The sequence below is a fragment of the Coloeus monedula genome (genome assembly GCF_965178545.1).
Source record: "Coloeus monedula genome assembly, chromosome: 8".
NCBI lineage: Eukaryota > Metazoa > Chordata > Aves > Passeriformes > Corvidae > Coloeus > Coloeus monedula.
Window position 1 is genome coordinate 14,407,936 of NC_138788.1, and position 18,042 is coordinate 14,425,977.

Here is an 18,042-nt window from a genome sequence, read left to right on the forward strand (position 1 = left end):
ACCGAGCGCTGTCACCGGGCCGGACCGGGACAGACAGGGACAGACAGGGACAGAGCAGGACACCGAGCGCTGTCACCGGGCCGGACCGGGACAGACAGGGACAGACAGGGACAGAGCAGGACACCGAGCGCTGTCACCGGGCCGGACCGGGACAGACAGGGACAGACAGGGACAGAGCGGGACACCGAGCGCTGTCACCGGGCCGGACCGGGACAGAGCGGGACACCGAGCGCTGTCACCGGGCCGGACCGGGACAGACAGGGACAGACAGGGACAGAGCAGGACACCGAGCGCTGTCACCGGGCCGGACCGGGACAGACAGGGACAGAGCGGGACACCGAGCGCTGTCACCGGGCCGGACCGGGACAGACAGGGACAGACAGGGACAGAGCAGGACACCGAGCGCTGTCACCGGGCCGGACCGGGACAGACAGGGACAGAGCGGGACACCGAGCGCTGTCACCGGGCCGGACCGGGACAGACAGGGACAGAGCGGGACACCGAGCGCTGTCACCGGGCCGGACCGGGACAGACAGGGACACCGAGCACTATCATCGGGCCGGACCGGGACAGAAGGGACAGACAAGGACACCAAGTGCTGTCACCGGGCCAGACAGGGACAGAGTGGGACACCGAGCGCTGTCACCGGGCCGGACAGGGACAGACAGGGACACCGAGCGCTGTCACCGGGCCAGACGGGGACCAAGCAGGACACTGAGCACTGTCACTGGGCGCTCTGACCGGGCTGGACAGGGACACCGAGCGCTGTCACCGGGCCGGACAGGGACAGACAGGGATGGAGGGGGACACTGAATGCTGTGACCAGGTAGGACAGATACTTTAGCTCAGCAGTGAGAGGCAAAGCAATGCATGATCACCTCCTCCCTTGCTGGCTGTACCTGAATGACAGCAGGGCTTCTCAATACCAGCAGATCAGACCTACCACGAAGTTGACAGCATAGAGCAGCCCAGGTATGTCCAAGACGTTTCAGCTTCTCATATTCCTGCTTTCAAAAAAGGAACAGACTATGTTTTTTGTGGTGTAAGTGTATTTAATTAATTTTCACATAAAAATTAAGAGAATGCACAAAAAATTATTGTATCCAACTGAAATAAGCCAAACCAACAAAGTTTAATATTTAAAAAGTACAAAGATGAAACAGCTTCAGTGGAAAGAACAAAAAGCTTTTCAATTCCATTTTTTTGCAAAATTACATCCCAAATATTACCTTGCACACGAGTGCAGCCCTCAGCGTAAAAAAATCCAGTACAAAATAGTTTTAAACCCACATATTATCATCCTGCAATGAAAATAAATTCACATTGGAAGAAAGCCATCATATTTTTTCTCTTCGGTAACTAGATTATTGTACAAAACAATCATGTGCTTTTTCCTACAATCATTTATACTTTACAGCCTTAGTGATTCCAAAGGCGATGGTGTGAGGTTCCAACATTTGTTGCTGCTCAAGCATGCCACACAGAACATACATACTGCTTCATACAAATGAAATGTCTTCAGCTGATCACCTGAACTCTTTCCTTCTCATGCACAAACCCCAACAATAAGAGTTTTGCTGTGCTGGTTAGGCTATGTGATTCTGTGGTGACCAATTCTAACTTATAATGATGATGCATAAGAAGAAATCATAATCTAATACCCAAGGTGGGCTGACTTCACAGGATCAACATGACAAAAAGGCAATCAAATGTATTTCTCACTCAAGCAAGCTCACTATACTGATTATATTCTCAAAGTGCAAAAATAGGCCATATATTGAGAGCTGAGCTGTATTCCTCACAGAACCAGATCCCAGAGCAGAAGCACACTTCAGGTTCACAGTTCCGTAATAAAAAAGTCCTGAGATGCTTTGGCTCGATTGAGCTGGGGTCTTATTGCCAGGTAGAGCTTCAGTAGCAGCCTAACTCAACCTAAAGCAATTTACTTAACCCAAAAGTCAAATTGCTCCACTGAAGCAGGTAAGGTACATTTTTATAAAGCAGTCTGACAAAGAAAAAAGATGTATCAGAAAAAAGATTAAACCAGAACTAATTTTTAAAAAACCCAGTCGCTCATTAAATCTATTGGATAGACTTTAACCTGAGACACGAAGAAAATGCCAGTGTTGTTGCAGACAGCCTTGAGAGCACTGGTCAGTAGTACTGCTTCAGTGATGAGACAAACAACAGAATAAGCATTTATTAGCCCCAAAGGCAACACAACATTTCTCAATTTATACCTAACCCCCAACTGCAGAACCCATGCTGTCAACTCCAGCACCCATTCTAACACCTGAAACATCCAAATACTAAGGACAGTATCAGCACTGCAGTCAGATATGCCCTGGGTGACCCTAGCACTTCTTGCAAAATACAAGGGGACTCTACCAAACCAGTGTGACTACCGTGGTAGTGCAGTTACAACATGCTTCAGCTATTATTTCATGGCTTTAATCAATACTATTCAATAAAAGTATAAAAGTTGGACCAAGTTAAATAAAAAACATGGTTCCATAGGTGCTACTCGTGGGATAAGAAATGTTTGCGTGTTTTTATGATTCATTTTTCACAGCATCAAAGTCGTCAAGAAAGGTAGGGCAAAAGGTTAGGACAGCTGGCCGCAGTCAGTAATGACAATCTTTTTGGAGGGCTTTCCACTCTTGGAACCAAAGCTCTCGATTTTTTTCACAACATCCATTCCTTCCTTTACGTGCCCAAAAACAACATGCTTTCCATCTAGCCTGTAAAACAAATACACAAAGGCAGTTTTACTTAAAACAACATAAAGACAGTGTTAGCAAATCTTCATAGCTCTCACCTGCTGACCAACTCTACAGCAAAGGCACAGTTGCTCTTCAAGTGACATGAAATACTTCTAGCCCTGGACCTTAAAAACATTCTGAGGGATAGCAGCCTTGTTGCTGTTACAGCCCTTCCTCAAGTAGCAAAACCAATTTATTTTCCATTGGAATCAAGTAATTTGGAAATAACATAAAAACAAAGAAACATCCAACCAACCAAAAAAAAACCCCTATCAACCCACAAGCAACACAAAAAACCCTAAGAAAACCCCAAACCCGTCAGATTCGGGCATCAATTGATGAAGTTAATCTGCAGGGCTGAGAACCTACCAGTCAGTTTTTGCAGTGCAAATGAAGAACTGGGATCCGTTTGTGTTGGGTCCTGCATTGGCCATTGAAAGAACACCTGGAAAAGCAGCAGCTGCTCGTTAGATTGGTGTAACGAGTATGCAGAGAAGACAATTTTTCTCTGCACATTTAGACTGAAGATCAACAGACAGAAGATGTGATGATCTCACAGTATCTCCAAATAATTTCTAATGGCAACTTCTTGCCTGTGACTATTCCCTCCTGCCCAGCCTCCATTGGTTCCATAGCAACAGTGTTAGTAATGTAATTATCTGTACACACCCTGAACACAATTAACACCAGCAAACCTCTCCTGTGGCTCAACAGCAGCAGTCTCCTGGGATGAGGAAGTAACAATGCAAAAACAGAGACACTATAGAATTCATTCCAATATTCTTCTGTATGGCCTGGCCTTTGCTTTTTCTGGCTTTAATCAGAGCTTAAAAGGACATACCTGTGTTACCTAGTAAATAAGAAATCCCAGACCACTTTATTTTACTTCTGCAGTAATCATCTAAGTAAGAATTGAAGTCTATGACTTACAAAAGAGGAAAATAAAAGCAGTAATTTCACCTTTGGAGAATTTTTAAGCCCCTTACAGGCTGACATATATTTGCAAAGGAGTCCACACAAATAAGCACATGCCAGGGACAACACATTGTTAAATTTCTTTGATACTTCCGTCATTACCAAGAGACCCGCAAACCTAAAAAACCGTATTTTTTTTTTTTAAACACATCTTCATAAACAATGCTTCATTATAGGTTACAGTCATCAGAAGGTTAAAAGAACATGCTTATTTACCAGGTCCTATGTGCTTAAGTATGAAATTCTCATCTGGAAATCTACTGCCATAAATGGATTTTCCACCGGTTCCATTATGATTTGTAAAGTCACCACCCTGAAACAGAAATGGGTATTAACTCTACTAGCACACATGGACTATTTCATATCAGAAGTGATGCTATTGCAAATATACACACTTGCCCTAATTTAAAAGTGACAACATCAACAAATTTTCTTCAGGTTAAGGATAGCATGGCCACTCAATTTAAAACCATGTAACTAGATGAAGGTACAGTCAGGCTAAAAGTAAATTTCTGCTCCAGATATTGCTGATACTCTGTCATCCATAACTACAACAAATACCTCTCTGTGTTACCAGCCTTTCTCCCAAATGTGATACAACAAATAGCAGTCATTTTAAGAAACACCTCAAAGGCCTCAAAATGAAATCACCTAAGTTCATCACCATAGGCAAGACCCCCCAACTCTTTTTTTCCCCCCTCCTTTCTTCCAACAAGTATAAACCCTGTCAGGATCCCCATTAACACCCTTTGCTATTTCTAGGTTTTGTTGTTTGTTACACCAGAGCTATGTTAAACTTATGTTAGGTGATTACATACTGCCTGCCAGAAGAGATGTGACCACCTGTCTCAGGTTAAACACAAAAAAATGGTTCAAACAAAAAATGCAGCCACGGTGACTCGTGAAGCTGGCTCCTAACCACTGCTTCCAGCCACCTGCCATCTCCTCTGCAGGAGTGACACCACCCGAGCCGGACAGAACTCACACCCAACAGGTATGAAGGTCACATGCAGTATCACCTTCCTACGTGCATGTGACCTTCAGCTTCCCCTCTTCACCCTGAGTAATCTGCTACAGGTGGTGTCACAGCTACTCCTACGCAGCCCCAGAACTATGCTCTACATGCTGCATGCCATGTGGAGACGTGGAATTGCGAAGTCCCGGATATGATGGCCTTCAATTAGGCCATACCAACGGCCTGAATCACTCCATCCAGCAAGTGCAGAAGCCACTAGTGTTTTCTCTCACTTGAAAATTGCTGAAACTTATGACAGTACTTCCACTTCAGGAATGACCTCCGAGTAATTCCTAAACATCAATTCATTATCTCACCATACCAGAGTCAACCATCTAGCACCTTGCTTTCCAGTCCATTTGAGGGGACAAAGCAGGGAGGGCAAGGAGAACAAACTTACACGGAACAACACAAATTCATGACAGCATTCAAAGTAGGATTTCTATTTTTTTATATTTATGTATATCTGATCCCAGAAAAGACTTCTAAACTCTATCCCTCAGTCAGTATCACAAAACCTTAGCTTGCATTTAAAAGGCACGAAAATAGGTCCTTTACAGCACACCTGTCCTCTTTTCCTCCTTAGACACAGGTCATACAACTAGGGCCTCTTGTTCCAACAGATGTGTTTTTTGCTTAAAAAAATAATTGAGGATGGGAGACCATCACAGTCATCATTAATAAATAAAGCATGCTTACTTATAACCTTCAAACTTTCTTAAAATTTTTTCAGATTTTTTTACAAAGCCATTCAACAATGCAATGCTGTTTAAATGAAGCCTTTTTTAAGGTAAGAGAGGACCACCAGGAATCCAGTGCACTACAGCAGCTGCATCCTGCTCATCTGCCAAGCACAGCAGAAAAAGAGGCTTTCAAAAAGGTTTATTGTTGTTATTTTAAATGCTGCTGTTTAAGAAAAAAACACGTTAATATGCATGGATTCTTACCCAGAATTTCAAAAGATTCATTCTTTACACCAAAACAAAATCCATCTCAGGTGCGTCATCCCAAAAATCAACCCCAACCAACCCTTTTGGTTTCCTCGTCCCCCCCATATTAGGGAAGCATTTAAAAAAAAAATTAAAACACATTGTCTATTGTGAGCAGATTATTCTACTAGGAATAAGGAATGGACACATTGTTTGCTTAGCTCACTTAGAACAGTAAGCTGATTGTCATTCTACCCACAACTGCTTCTCCCAAGCAAGTGTCATTTTGTCAGCTATGTCCCCCACTAAAGTACACTGCTGTACTACAGCAGAAAACCTTCAGCCAGGCTTGTTTTGACCACCTACACATAACTTATGTTTATTTGTACAAAAGATGAGCTAAGCAACAGCCATTGCAAAAGGATCAGAAATACAAGTCATGCTGTCACTTCGTTGTATTCTTATCAAAGGTTAGAGTGGAGCCATTTCAAATGTTACTACTAATCTGTTTTTAAAAACATGTAAATAATTTAAAAATTGTTTTAATAATAAATTTTTTTAAAAAACCCCATTACCTGGCACATAAATGAAGGAATCACTCTGTGAAAAGTGGATCCTTTATACCCAAATCCTTTTTCACCAGTACAAAGAGCTCTAAAGTTTTCTGTGGAAGCAAAGCATAAAGTATTATATTCCATATCATATACAGCAATACAATCAAACACAACTAGATTAACCATGTTGCAAGATTATACACTTCAAAAACATTATTGTATCTTTAAAGTATTATCAATCTATTAGTTACTTCCATATTCCCCCAACTTCCCCCACCTTTGCCTGCAGTCACAGGTTTCATTTTCTGACTTTTTTGCCTCTGTTCTTTATAGCACTTGTGAGGATGATGTCTTTTTTTTTTTTTAAGGATATTTGTCTACTAGGAACTAAAAAGTACAAGGTTTTTTCGGAACCACTAAACACGCAGAGGAGGAAGGAAACAAAAGATAAACCACAAGAACTTTCTAAAATGGATGCACTAATCAGCCAGTGACCAGTAAAATAAAACCCCATATGCTCTTTGGAAACTCTAAGATTAAAGACTGCCCCTTTGATTTGTCCTTCCCCATTTGCTCAGAGGTTTGAGTTTAATGCTAGCTAGTGTGGTTTTAAACATATTTATTCACCACTGTTAACCCAATATATGAACTGTACTATCTTAGTGCAAATTGCAAAATGAAACTAAAGCAAATTGCAAAATGAAAATTTGTTATTTGGAAAAATAACAAATTCCATCTCCTCACTAGCACTTCCTGTCATATTTCTTCATATAACAAAAGGGGAATGGAACATGAAAAAGTAGTTGTAAAGGGTAAAAAACATTCTTATTTCTGCAAATCACAATCTAAAACTTAAATATTTATGTACAAAATTCTGAAGATGCTGCCTTACCTGCTGTCTTTGGGACCACGTCAGCTTTCAGCTGTTAAAGAAAAATAAACCAACAAATTCATAAGTCAGCGTTTTCATACGTACATAGAAAAACATTTACATGGGAAACTGGTACAACTGCACCCTCCTCCCAAAGTGGTAAGTTATCTGAAATCACAAACCATCCAAAATTCCAAGAATACCTCAAAACTTTCCAAGCATTTGGCCCACAATTAAAAACATCCCCTCAATGCAACTTTTAGCCAGTTAACAAAGAGTGGCTTGAGCAGTGTCTAATGATTTCATTGATCAACACATAACTGAGCAGTAACTAAGAAGAATCTTCACTATGGACCCCAAGGATCAAAGTGAGTTTGGATACAACTAGAGAGACCAGTCTTCCCTTGCCCCCTGCACAGAACCAGCTGTTGAAAACAACAGAAAAGGCAAAGGAAAAAGGAGAACAGAAATTGTATATCAACATCAACTGTGATGTTACACACACATTTGCAACCAGTGAAAACTTCTGATTTTGATTAATGTGCATCCTTCTACTGATCTTAAAAGGGCCACAAAAGCGGCCATACCAGCCAGACCGAAGTTTTACCTAGTTGGACATCCTGACAGTGGCCAGGAGCAGACACCTAGAAACAGCATGGCTGCAGCAAGAATTTAATGTCCCTTCCCTAGGCTACTCTCCTCAGATGGCTATAACTTGCAGCTGGATATCACCACAGCCTAGCCAAATATTCAAGGCAATGCTGCAATGCATTCAGATTTTCTATAAACTGGGCACACTAAAAAACTGTAGCATAGAAATTAAATGCTACCACAAGAAATACAGCAACATTAATGCTATTTTTTTTTAATAACACCATTCCGATTTTTCATTAATGAATAAGGAACTTGCACAGTAATACTTTTACCTATGACTCCCTGAAATGCTACCTCCTGAGAGCACAAGAGCTGGAAGAGTCCAATTGATTAATATGCTGACACTTTCAATGAATAAAAATATACTGGGCTCTAGTATCAAAGGAGCCTCTTTTAGAAAGAGCTCTTATGAACTACATTTAAAAAACCAAATTCTACAAATACAGACCCAAAGTGGGTGCTGGAGGCAGAAGGTCACACTGACTTCCCTCAGCAGGCAGAATTCCTAAGAGCTTCATTACCTCTCCAGTGCGTGGTTCTGGAGCACAGCCCTCACTCTTTCCCATACACAACGCATCCATATGAGGCACATGCCGGCCCCAAGGACACATGTACACAACGTGGAACACGGTGCTCACAGCGCCTTCTTTTTAAGAGTGGAGATTACAGAAGTTTTCCTGTTCAGGCCTTCTTTACACGGCCGAGTATTTCAGAGACGGGATTTTAAAGGATGGAGCCAGCTGGTACCCGGCTCTTGAGCGTGCTGCCCGTCCGAGCAGCGAGGTGCCCTTCGCCGCACGTGGAGCGGGACTGACACCCAACAATCATACAACGAGCGCCCAGCAAAACACTGGATGAAGCTGGAGGGGCGGTGGGAGGGCTCCACGGGCCGGCTGCCCCAAGAGCAGCAGCCGCCGGCGGGAAGGCGAGGGACCCCAGTGCCGCTGGGACCTCGCTCGCTCGTCTCAAGGCAGCGGTACACGACAGCAGTAAATTTATTCTCCTTCAGTATTTCTGCTTACACACTACGCAAGTGACCTTCCTTCGAGGCTCCCAACCACAGCAGGACCCTGCCCTCCCCCCGGCCGTCCCGCGGGATGGCTTTAGGCACCGGCCGCCGGCACAGGCGGGCACTCCCGTGGCACAGCAAGCGCTGTGCCCGCTCCAGCCCCGGTCCGAGCCCTGCCCACCCCGCCTGAAGGGGCCGTACCAGAGCCCTCTCGCCCCGGGAGAGGAGCCTCGAGGGCGGCCGGACAGCGGCTCCGGCAGGCGGGCGAGCCCCGTCATTCCCCGGGCCGCTCTCCCGCTCGCACCGGAGTGTGTGTGCCCTCGCCAGGGCCCCTGGAGCCGGTGCTGCCCGCCCGTCCGCCCTGACCTTGCCCGCTCCCCGGCCGCCATGCCCGGGGCCAGGCCGCCCTCGGGTCCGCGGGCACCGTCCCCTGGGCCCCACGCCGGGCGAGCTGCCCGCAGCCCCCGCGCCCGTACCTCCAGCACGATGCGTCCCAGCGGCTGGCTGTCGGCGCCCACGTCCAAGTACACCACCGGGTTCGGCGAGCCGGCGCCAGCCCCGCTGCAGCTGCGGGCACCGGCCGCCCGAATGCAGGCAAGCCCCAGCGGCGGCAGCAGGTCCCCAGGTGGGCGAAGCAAGCGGCGGGCGGCGCTCAGCGCCAGCATCCCGCGGGCGGGCAGGGCGGGCGCTGCGACAGCCACGGACACACGCCGGCAGACACAGGAACACACGCCGGCAGACACAGGGACACACGCCGGCAGACACAGGGACCCGTGACCGCGGCCCGCGCCCTTTAAGGGCTCCGCCGCAGCGCCCGCAGCGCCCGCTGGCGGCGGCGTCAGCAGCGCAGGGCGAGATGGCGGCCGGGCCGGCGCGGGCTGAGGCGCCCCGGGGCCGCCGAGCGGGCTGAAGGCGGGGCCCGGGCGGGGCCCGGGCGGGGCGGAGCGGGCTGAAGGCGGGGCCCGGGCGGGGCCAAGCGGGTCGAGTGCGGGGAGCCGGCGGCCGGCGCCGGGGGCAGGCCGTACTCCCCTCGGAGCGGGATGTGCGCGCCCCGGCTGCCATCAGTGCTGCCCCCTCCCCGCCCACCATTACACAGCGATTGTTAGGGGCTGTCAAGGGCTCGCTTGTCTGTTTGCTTGTGGGGTTTTTAGGGTTTTTTGCACATTTCCTGACGGCCCCTTATCCCAGGGACCAACAAAGACGGGAAGTTTCCAAAATTTCATCATTCCACACAACGCCTCCGGAGAGCACCTTGGCGGGGAAGAAGGCGCAGTCGTCATAGGTGCGAGATAATTAATTGGGATCAGCGGGAAACGGGAGTCACGGGCTGCCCGTCACTCACCGACAGCAGCCCGGGGGTTTCGGCCCTGACGCGTCTCGAAACGGGCGGGTGTGCCTGAGTCACCCCGCACCGCGGTGCCCCGGCATCGCTCCAGACCCTGACCTGCGCCCGGGCCGCAAACCTCCCCGAGGCATCACAAAAGAGAGCAGCAGCAGGCCAGGTTTGATATACTGAAATATTGTTCATGTTTTATATGAAAATAACAACACATATAATTTTAAGTTTTCCTAACTTAGCAACTTAGATGAAAGTTCTTAGTACATCAGTCAGTCATATTTAGATATTACTTTGAAATCTCCAAGTTTCCATCCTGATTCCATATATAAGTACTTCCAAAAGCTTTTCAAATTCTTAATGCCGTAAGATGTCTTAAAAAAAAAAGAAAATCAAGCATGATTCTAATAGTTATTTTCACATTTCTTGTATTATACATTAGAGTTATTCTAATGAAGGTTACAGAAATGTAACCATGTAATACAGTATAATAGAATCAGACAAAGACAGCCCCTATGTGAGGAATAGTAAACTTTCGATCCCACCTAAGTTGTGTCAAGCAGCTAAAAGTGCCTTCATCAGAGACATTCACTGAATCAACAGAAAGCTGTCAATCAAGGCACTGCCATGACCACAAAGATCAGGGCAGAATTATAATGTGCAATTACAAACAGCTGAGAAATCCTGGATGAACACACACTCTGGAGAGACCCTTAACCGCTGATGCTGTAGGGATGACTAGAGCAGGTACCATGCTTATTAACTACAGAACTATAGAAAGCTATGCGAAAAGGTCCATCTTGTCCTGAAGGCTCAAAGGAATGCCTAAGGAGGAGTGAAAATAGGGGAGGGGTGTATTATAGTCCAGTGTGCTTTCAACCTCCTACTGCTTTCGCTCCAGAGAACTTCCTGAGCTGGATGTGACTATGGTATGTAGCAATCTCTTTTTGTTGTTCATCCCATGTACTTACCCACTCATTGGACTGGTCTTAAATCAGCAGCTTCCTTGGCAATGAACTGGAAGCTGCCCTTCCACTGGCCTGCTGCCCAGAGCATCAAGCATCTATTTGAATATTGCTCCAACTGCCTTCATCTAGTATGCCTTACTTTTTGTGCTGGAGGAGACAAATTGTTTGGTATCTATCTTTGTCATGAAGACCTACCGCTCTTTTCCTCTCATTTCAAGACTGAAGAGTCACAGCCAACTCAATTATTATTTATAACAAAGCTTTTCCATGTCTTTGGATCATCCTTATTACTCTTCTCTGAGCTGTTCCACTTTTATGGATTTTTGGGATAAGGGGATCTTTGCACAGTATTCAAGATAAGGATGAGCAATGACTTACTTTGTGCATACTGTGCTGTGCTGGTATTTTCTATTTCTTTACCAATAATCTAAAGGTGATTTTTTTTTTTTTTTTTTTTTTAGTAAGAGCTAAATCAGCAATTCTACCTAGCTTGTCACATCTTCTCAGCTTCAAGTCCATTTCTGGTAAATTTTGACTTTTGTTAATCTAATCATCAACCCATTCTCTAGTGCCCATAAAAAACCTCACACTCCTTTTTAATAATGTTTTAATTGCAGTAGCCACTAGAAGCCCAAATAAAAATTAGATGTTCTGTTTATACCTATAACACTGGACAGTTCTGGACCTGAAGGATTTATTATTTAATAAACAAGACAAAAGCTGAGCAAAAGAAAATACCATCTTGTTTCACACTTAGGAAACACAGGCGAAACAGCTTTGAACTATTTTGCTCAGAAGTGTTTACAGACATCTTTGATAGAGCAAACAAAGCAGTTTTCCTCATTTTCAGGCCTTGGTGAGAAGACAAAATAGCAGTGATTTTTTAATTTTGAGGATATGGATTGAATTATTATCTCTAGGTTTATGCAATAAAGCTACTAAATCACTTGTTATGGTCTACTCCTGCAGAGTCAGATGAATTACAACTCATGCAGACAGCTTGACTAGGAACTTGTGAATTACAGAGGTCACTTTCCAAGAAGGACAGAAAAAGGTCCCCAAAAACTGTCAAAGGCCACTATATCACTGCTAAATGAGGCTTAGAGCTAGATCAGCAAACTGAAATGATTTTAAGGGAGTTTTGAACACATCCATTTGTAGACATGTTCATCATTGAAATTCTGCAACATTGGGCAGGGAGATAAGTACATTTGGCTGGAAAATGAGTGCACCCACACTAGACTAGATAGGCAGCAGAACGGGTGCAGACACAAGTCAAGAGAGGTGCTGCAGCAGAGCTATCAGAGATATGGGTACCCACCCTTACAGATTTCATCATCCCCTCTCCCCCAAAATGATATAGAAGTTAGAGATGGATAAACAAGGAGGGCCCTTTTGAAATTAGTTTCTAAATAGACAATTTTAAACACCACCTACTAAAGACCCTTCTTACGTACAGCAGAGAAATTTCTGCACAGGAAACAGAACTTTGAATGATACAGTAACAGAATTTCATGCTGATATATTACTTACAACTTAAAAGTCTTTAGAAAGACTATTCAGTAACTGATTAAATATTACCACCACTGTGCCAAGACAGCCAGGAAACAACAATGGCAGTTAAGTGGCTCTTCCAAAGAAAAAGAAGAAATAAATGCTTGAAAGGTGACCTAAAATTTGGGAATTTTGATTTCAAGGGTCTTGAAATGGTGTTACCCCAGCAGACAGACAGTGCCTTGGTAAAAAGATAATATGCATTCCCAATTCTAGCTGTCCAACTGCATGCCTACTCATTTGTGACACAGGAATGTAGGTTAATTGTTAATCTTGGATCGATGCTGTTGGCAGATGTGATAAGATCGCATTTTGCAACCTACCAACTGCAAGAATGCAACTATATGGAACTCAAAATGGTCTGTGACCCATTTTCATATGCTCTTCATGGGACTGTGTGCTTGGACCATGCAAACAAAAACTCAAATAATAGGCTGCAGCAATCTACCATTAGGTGCATTCCACAGGAACATCACTTGATACTCTGATACAAGGAATTTCCACGGTACTGATTTTGAGATTCATTATAAGAACCCTTGCACATATGGGACATGGTTATCTCAAAGACTCTGCTAATCAGGACTGTTAGAATAAGGAGAAGTCATACAGGTACTCAGCTTGATTTTAAGTGAGGAGAGCGGGAATTTGCAGTGGGCATTCCCACCCTCCACCTGCAGAGCCTGGATGTGTTGCACTTCAAAAGACTCAGCCTAATTTTTTCTTCGGGGTTTTGGCTAAGCTAGAAGATGAGTAAAGAGCTGGAAAGGAGCTCTGTGATCTGTATCTGTGATATGCATTTATTTATGAATGGGGACTGGAGTGGGGGAGATGGTGAAAGACCTTTCCATTACACTAAGTGATTGCAGTGTGAAATTAAACTATACAAGAGCTCAAAGGGCACAGAGTGGCCACATAGGTACACTTAGGGATAAAAAGAAAAAATGCTAATAAATATTTCCCCAGTTCGAGGTTTCCTCTAAGGAACTTGTAGTAACTAAGCTCACTACGAGAACATTCTCTCCAGCACACACTGTACATAAAGGAGCAGTTTCCCCACATGACTTCATACTAATTACCTACAAATAGTCATACAAGAAAAACCTCATCCACTCACGCTCTTTACAGCTGTGATTAGCATTTTTGTTTCAGAACTTCTGAGTGACACTGCTTGCCCGGAATTCATTACTCAATCTCCCTGCATAATGCATGGCAACCCACTGCTAATGTGTCACAGAGCCTCTGTGCAGTGCCCAGGGCACCCTGCAGCTTCCTGCAGCTTCCCAGAAGTTTGTCCACACACTGGAACAGCTGCCAACAGATAGATCACAACAGCCTGGCAAAACACGTAGGACATTTAAAATGCCTGTTTGTAGGTTCCAGCTAAATGTAGCTACTACTCCCAGTGGCCTCACAAATCTTCAGGACGTTCATATGCCCGTGGGTGGGAGAGGCATTGCATACTTACAAAACAATATTAAGATACAGCAAGAGTTACAGGAGCCCTTCTACCTTTAAAACCAGAGCGTTTTCAATTGTAACACAACTTGAAATTTACAGGGATCAGTTCAGTTAATTTACCAGCTCTGGTTTGAGTAACAAGGTAATAGTATCAGAAATACTTTTACAATTGATTAGTCATGATACTTCATCTTGCATGAGTAAGATGAGACCAGAGCTTTAATCAGCTGCTTGGTAAAGACTTGGGTTTTCCTTGAGTGCAAATCTATAAATATACATCTCATATATATATACATATATATATATAAAACATACAGATCTATACCTATATTTATATACATAATATAGATATAATATACATTATATATAGCATATTGTTGAGGTAACAGCTGCTTTTGTACCTTGTACAAGATGAATTATCCTGTCTGCTCTAAACTAATTCTAACAACAATCATGGTTTTGAGACATACTTTTTAGTTATGGAAATTCACAGTTGGAAGCTAAAGATGGTCAGACAGCATCAGTGTGAACAAGAATCATCTAGAAATTAAAAGTTTTATAGATGTAACAAGACTAAAAAAATCCCACCAGTTATTGTGTAATGAACAACTCTGCTGGAAGCAACCTCACCACACAGAATCTCAGATTCCTCTCTGCTTTTTTGCCATTTCCCTACAGGAAGGATTGCTTACCTTTAGCACGTAACAGCAGTACTACATCAGTTAGAGTGGAACCTTATGATGTCCTTATATGACATAACTGCATGTGACCATCACCTGCACAACCAATGTGCCACCAACTGAGCTCTCAAGTTGTCAGATGCAAATTGACATGTGTCACATTTACAGTCAAAGAACATCATCTCTGGATAATGAAGCCTTTGGTGAAACATTTCAAAGCAAAGGGTAAGAAATTCTCTTAGCATTCAGAGGAGCCAGTCTAGCTTTCCTTAGCTTTTGACTCTGACTCAGTGCCACTTCACATTTTGCCAGCAGTTTGAGAGTGGCAATATGGAAGCCATGCTTCTTCCCAGAAGGACCATCATTCATAACTTGGAAAGGAAAACTGCTAGGACTTCTTGTGAAGGAATGTATTCTGAATAACTTTATGAACTGGCTGTCACAGCCAGTCACTAACTAGGAAGCTCATCAGACTGCTAAATAGGTAAAATTCACTGATTTTCCCTGTCTTAAAAACGTACATTCTGAGAAACACAGAAGTCAGGAAAGGGAGCACTGATTATAATTTCGAAATTTAAAAAAATTGAATAAATTTAAATATGCATTAAAAACACACTAAGACTTCAACTCCAGCATTCATTAAGTAAGTGTGGGGAATTTCAGTTGTTTTTGCAAACTAAAATATCTAAAAATGATATTTGTCTTTTTCTAGTGTTTAACTAGTCAAAATTTATTAAAATTAGCAACCTGTCTCTGTGTTCACAATAATCTATGTGTTCATATAAGACCAAGGTGACAAATTAAATGTGCCAGAAAATTCTTAACAAAATCTAAACCCACCAACATCATGAAACAGCTGTGGACAAACTGGAAAGTCTAAACTTTAAAATTCAATTAAAAATTAAACTGGTCATAACTCTGACCTAGGAGAAAACCATAACTGATAATCTTAAATCTACCTCTTAGGATGTCTAATAGAGCCAGAAAGGTGCAGAGAAGCCAGTGTATTTAGGAGTGGTAAATACTAGCATTAACTTTGCTGTGTGTAACTGGATCTATCAAGAAGTACGGTGAAGTCAGTATTTGGGAAGATGCTGGACAAACCAAGCAGAAATATTCAGCAGACAGGGGAAAGAGCCTTATCTCATCTAGTCCTTATCTCATCTAGAAGAGAAGGATTTTAACAGAAGGCTATACTTATATTGTAGGAAACCAATTACGGTCTAGGCAAGGAGTTTCTGGAAATGAGGATGAACTATGTGGCAAACCAACCTGTCAGCCCACCTGTGCCACACTGCCTGCTAATGCCTGCAGGAGTCATGACCTAATTGCTGCCTGCTTGCTTTATAAACAAAATTGCATCATTGATTAGGCTCCTTGGGGGGCCACTTTTACATTACCCTGGAAAATTCTACAGACTGATGGAGACGATATCTCAGCAGAAGCTTTCAGCAGTCTATCTGATACAAGAAAAATCTTGTGCTCTTTTTAGACAGAAAAAATATCAAGAGTGCATTGAGGCAATGACAGACATCAGGAGCAATATCCTACCTAAGAGTCAGCAGGATTTCAGTGACACGAAGTGGAAAACTGTAATAAGGTGACATACTGGAAATAATTAAAAATGTAAAAAAGAAAGGTAGTCGTTCATGACTGGAAGTTCACAATGTAGGAAGATTGGTACAGATGTGGAATTTAAGCAGATAAAAGGGAAATGAGTTCTGGTTAACTACACATACAAATATAAGACTAGGTACGCAAATGTAAAAACATATTCTTTAAAGGGAACAGAAAAGGATAAGAAATTAATGAATTATATATAGAATATCAGGTGAGAGTTGTACAGCTGTTTAATGTGTGAACTAGCTTACTTTAAATGAAAGCAAACAGCTCTATGCACAGGACTCCCATCCCCACTGTCCAAACAGAAAAGAGACAAGGGGTCCACCTCCCATGTTTCTAATTGTTTTCCATGTTTACTCCTGTAAAAAGCATGACCAAGTGCATGGCAACAGAATACAATGTGCACAAACAAAATAATATGATTCAGAGATCCATACTGATGAGGAAGAGTAGAGAAGAAATGCAGGGAAATAAGCTTGTTCTGAAGTTGTTCAACAATTGATTAGCACATGATTTAACAGAGAAGTCTCAGACAGATACTTGTGTAGGTGTCTCTCTGGAAGCACATGCGGAGTGCACAACACACAGAACACACTGCCAGGGCATGGGACAAGGGACACCAGCATCAAGTGTATACACACAGCTTACCTACCCTGGGGCCTCAGGTGACATCTGGGAGAAACACCACTTTCAGGATTGTTGCAGCCACCTCAGATTTCAAAGTAAGCTTGAAAAATGTACAGTGCTTAGGGACATCACTCGAGTTCTTCTTGCTTTCCTCCAGCTGTACAGTGCCAAAGTCAGTTCGCACTATGTCTTGCTGACACTTCTGGGGATCTTCCAGGAAAACAATACCAAAACCAAAATAGTTATTAATTATGGGCTAGAATGGATAAATACTTTTTGTTTCACTACTGTGTACACTGTAACTCAGTTTTATTATGTTATCCTAAAAACTCCACAGGAACAGATAGTACCACCACAGAAAGCAGAAACTGAGATTCAGAAACAAATGATTTTCCCTTTTGAGAAAAATACCTAGTCTAGATTTATACATATATATACATACACACACACACACACACACACACACGTATGTATCTCAATCAACAACAAAGACTTGTGCCCTTGTGAAGGTGTGGAATAATTGCTATATGTGCTTGCATAGATACTCGTATTGTGAAATGGTTGTTTGTTCCCAGGTATTTGAATGTATTTCAAAGGTGAGTTCAGCCTAAATGCCTTCATAAATGCCATATACAAATACAGATACTCAGTAGATCTGTTAAAACAAGTTCTCAGATGCAGTGACTGGTGTCTGTGGCTGGGGCTCCGTTCGGTGCAAACTCTGCCAGGACAGGACCTGTGCATGTTGTTGATATCCTGTGTGTACTCCCTGTGTCATCATTCAGGCTGCTTACAGTTGAACAGGTAGATAAATTAAGCAGATTTGTAAATCAAAGGCTGCATTTAGAAACCAAATGCTTCAACTTTAAGATGAAGATGCATTAAGAAAAAATTTGTCTAATTTCACTTTAATGACAGGTTCCAATTGAAAGAAAAGTATCAAACTTGGAAGAGTTTAAAACAGAGGTGCTGGATGTTTAATACCTCCACATGTGCCAATCCCAGAGAGAAGCCATCCTTTCCTGTT

The 18,042-nt window shown here is 43.3% G+C and overlaps 1 protein-coding gene across 1 annotated transcript; it reads right to left on the reverse strand.

Annotated features, from left to right (window-relative positions):
- Positions 1–1,031: 1,031 nt before the first annotated feature.
- PPIF (peptidylprolyl isomerase F) lies at positions 1,032–9,587 on the reverse strand. The gene is made up of 6 exons (XM_082285932.1): positions 9,246–9,587; positions 7,128–7,158; positions 6,257–6,345; positions 3,954–4,050; positions 3,132–3,207; positions 1,032–2,741 (listed from the first exon to the last, which is right to left on the reverse strand). The coding sequence occupies exons 1-6, from the start codon at positions 9,432–9,434 to the stop codon at positions 2,606–2,608; spliced, it is 618 nt and encodes a 205-aa protein (XP_082142058.1). The 5' UTR covers positions 9,435–9,587; the 3' UTR covers positions 1,032–2,605.
- Positions 9,588–18,042: the final 8,455 nt, after the last annotated feature.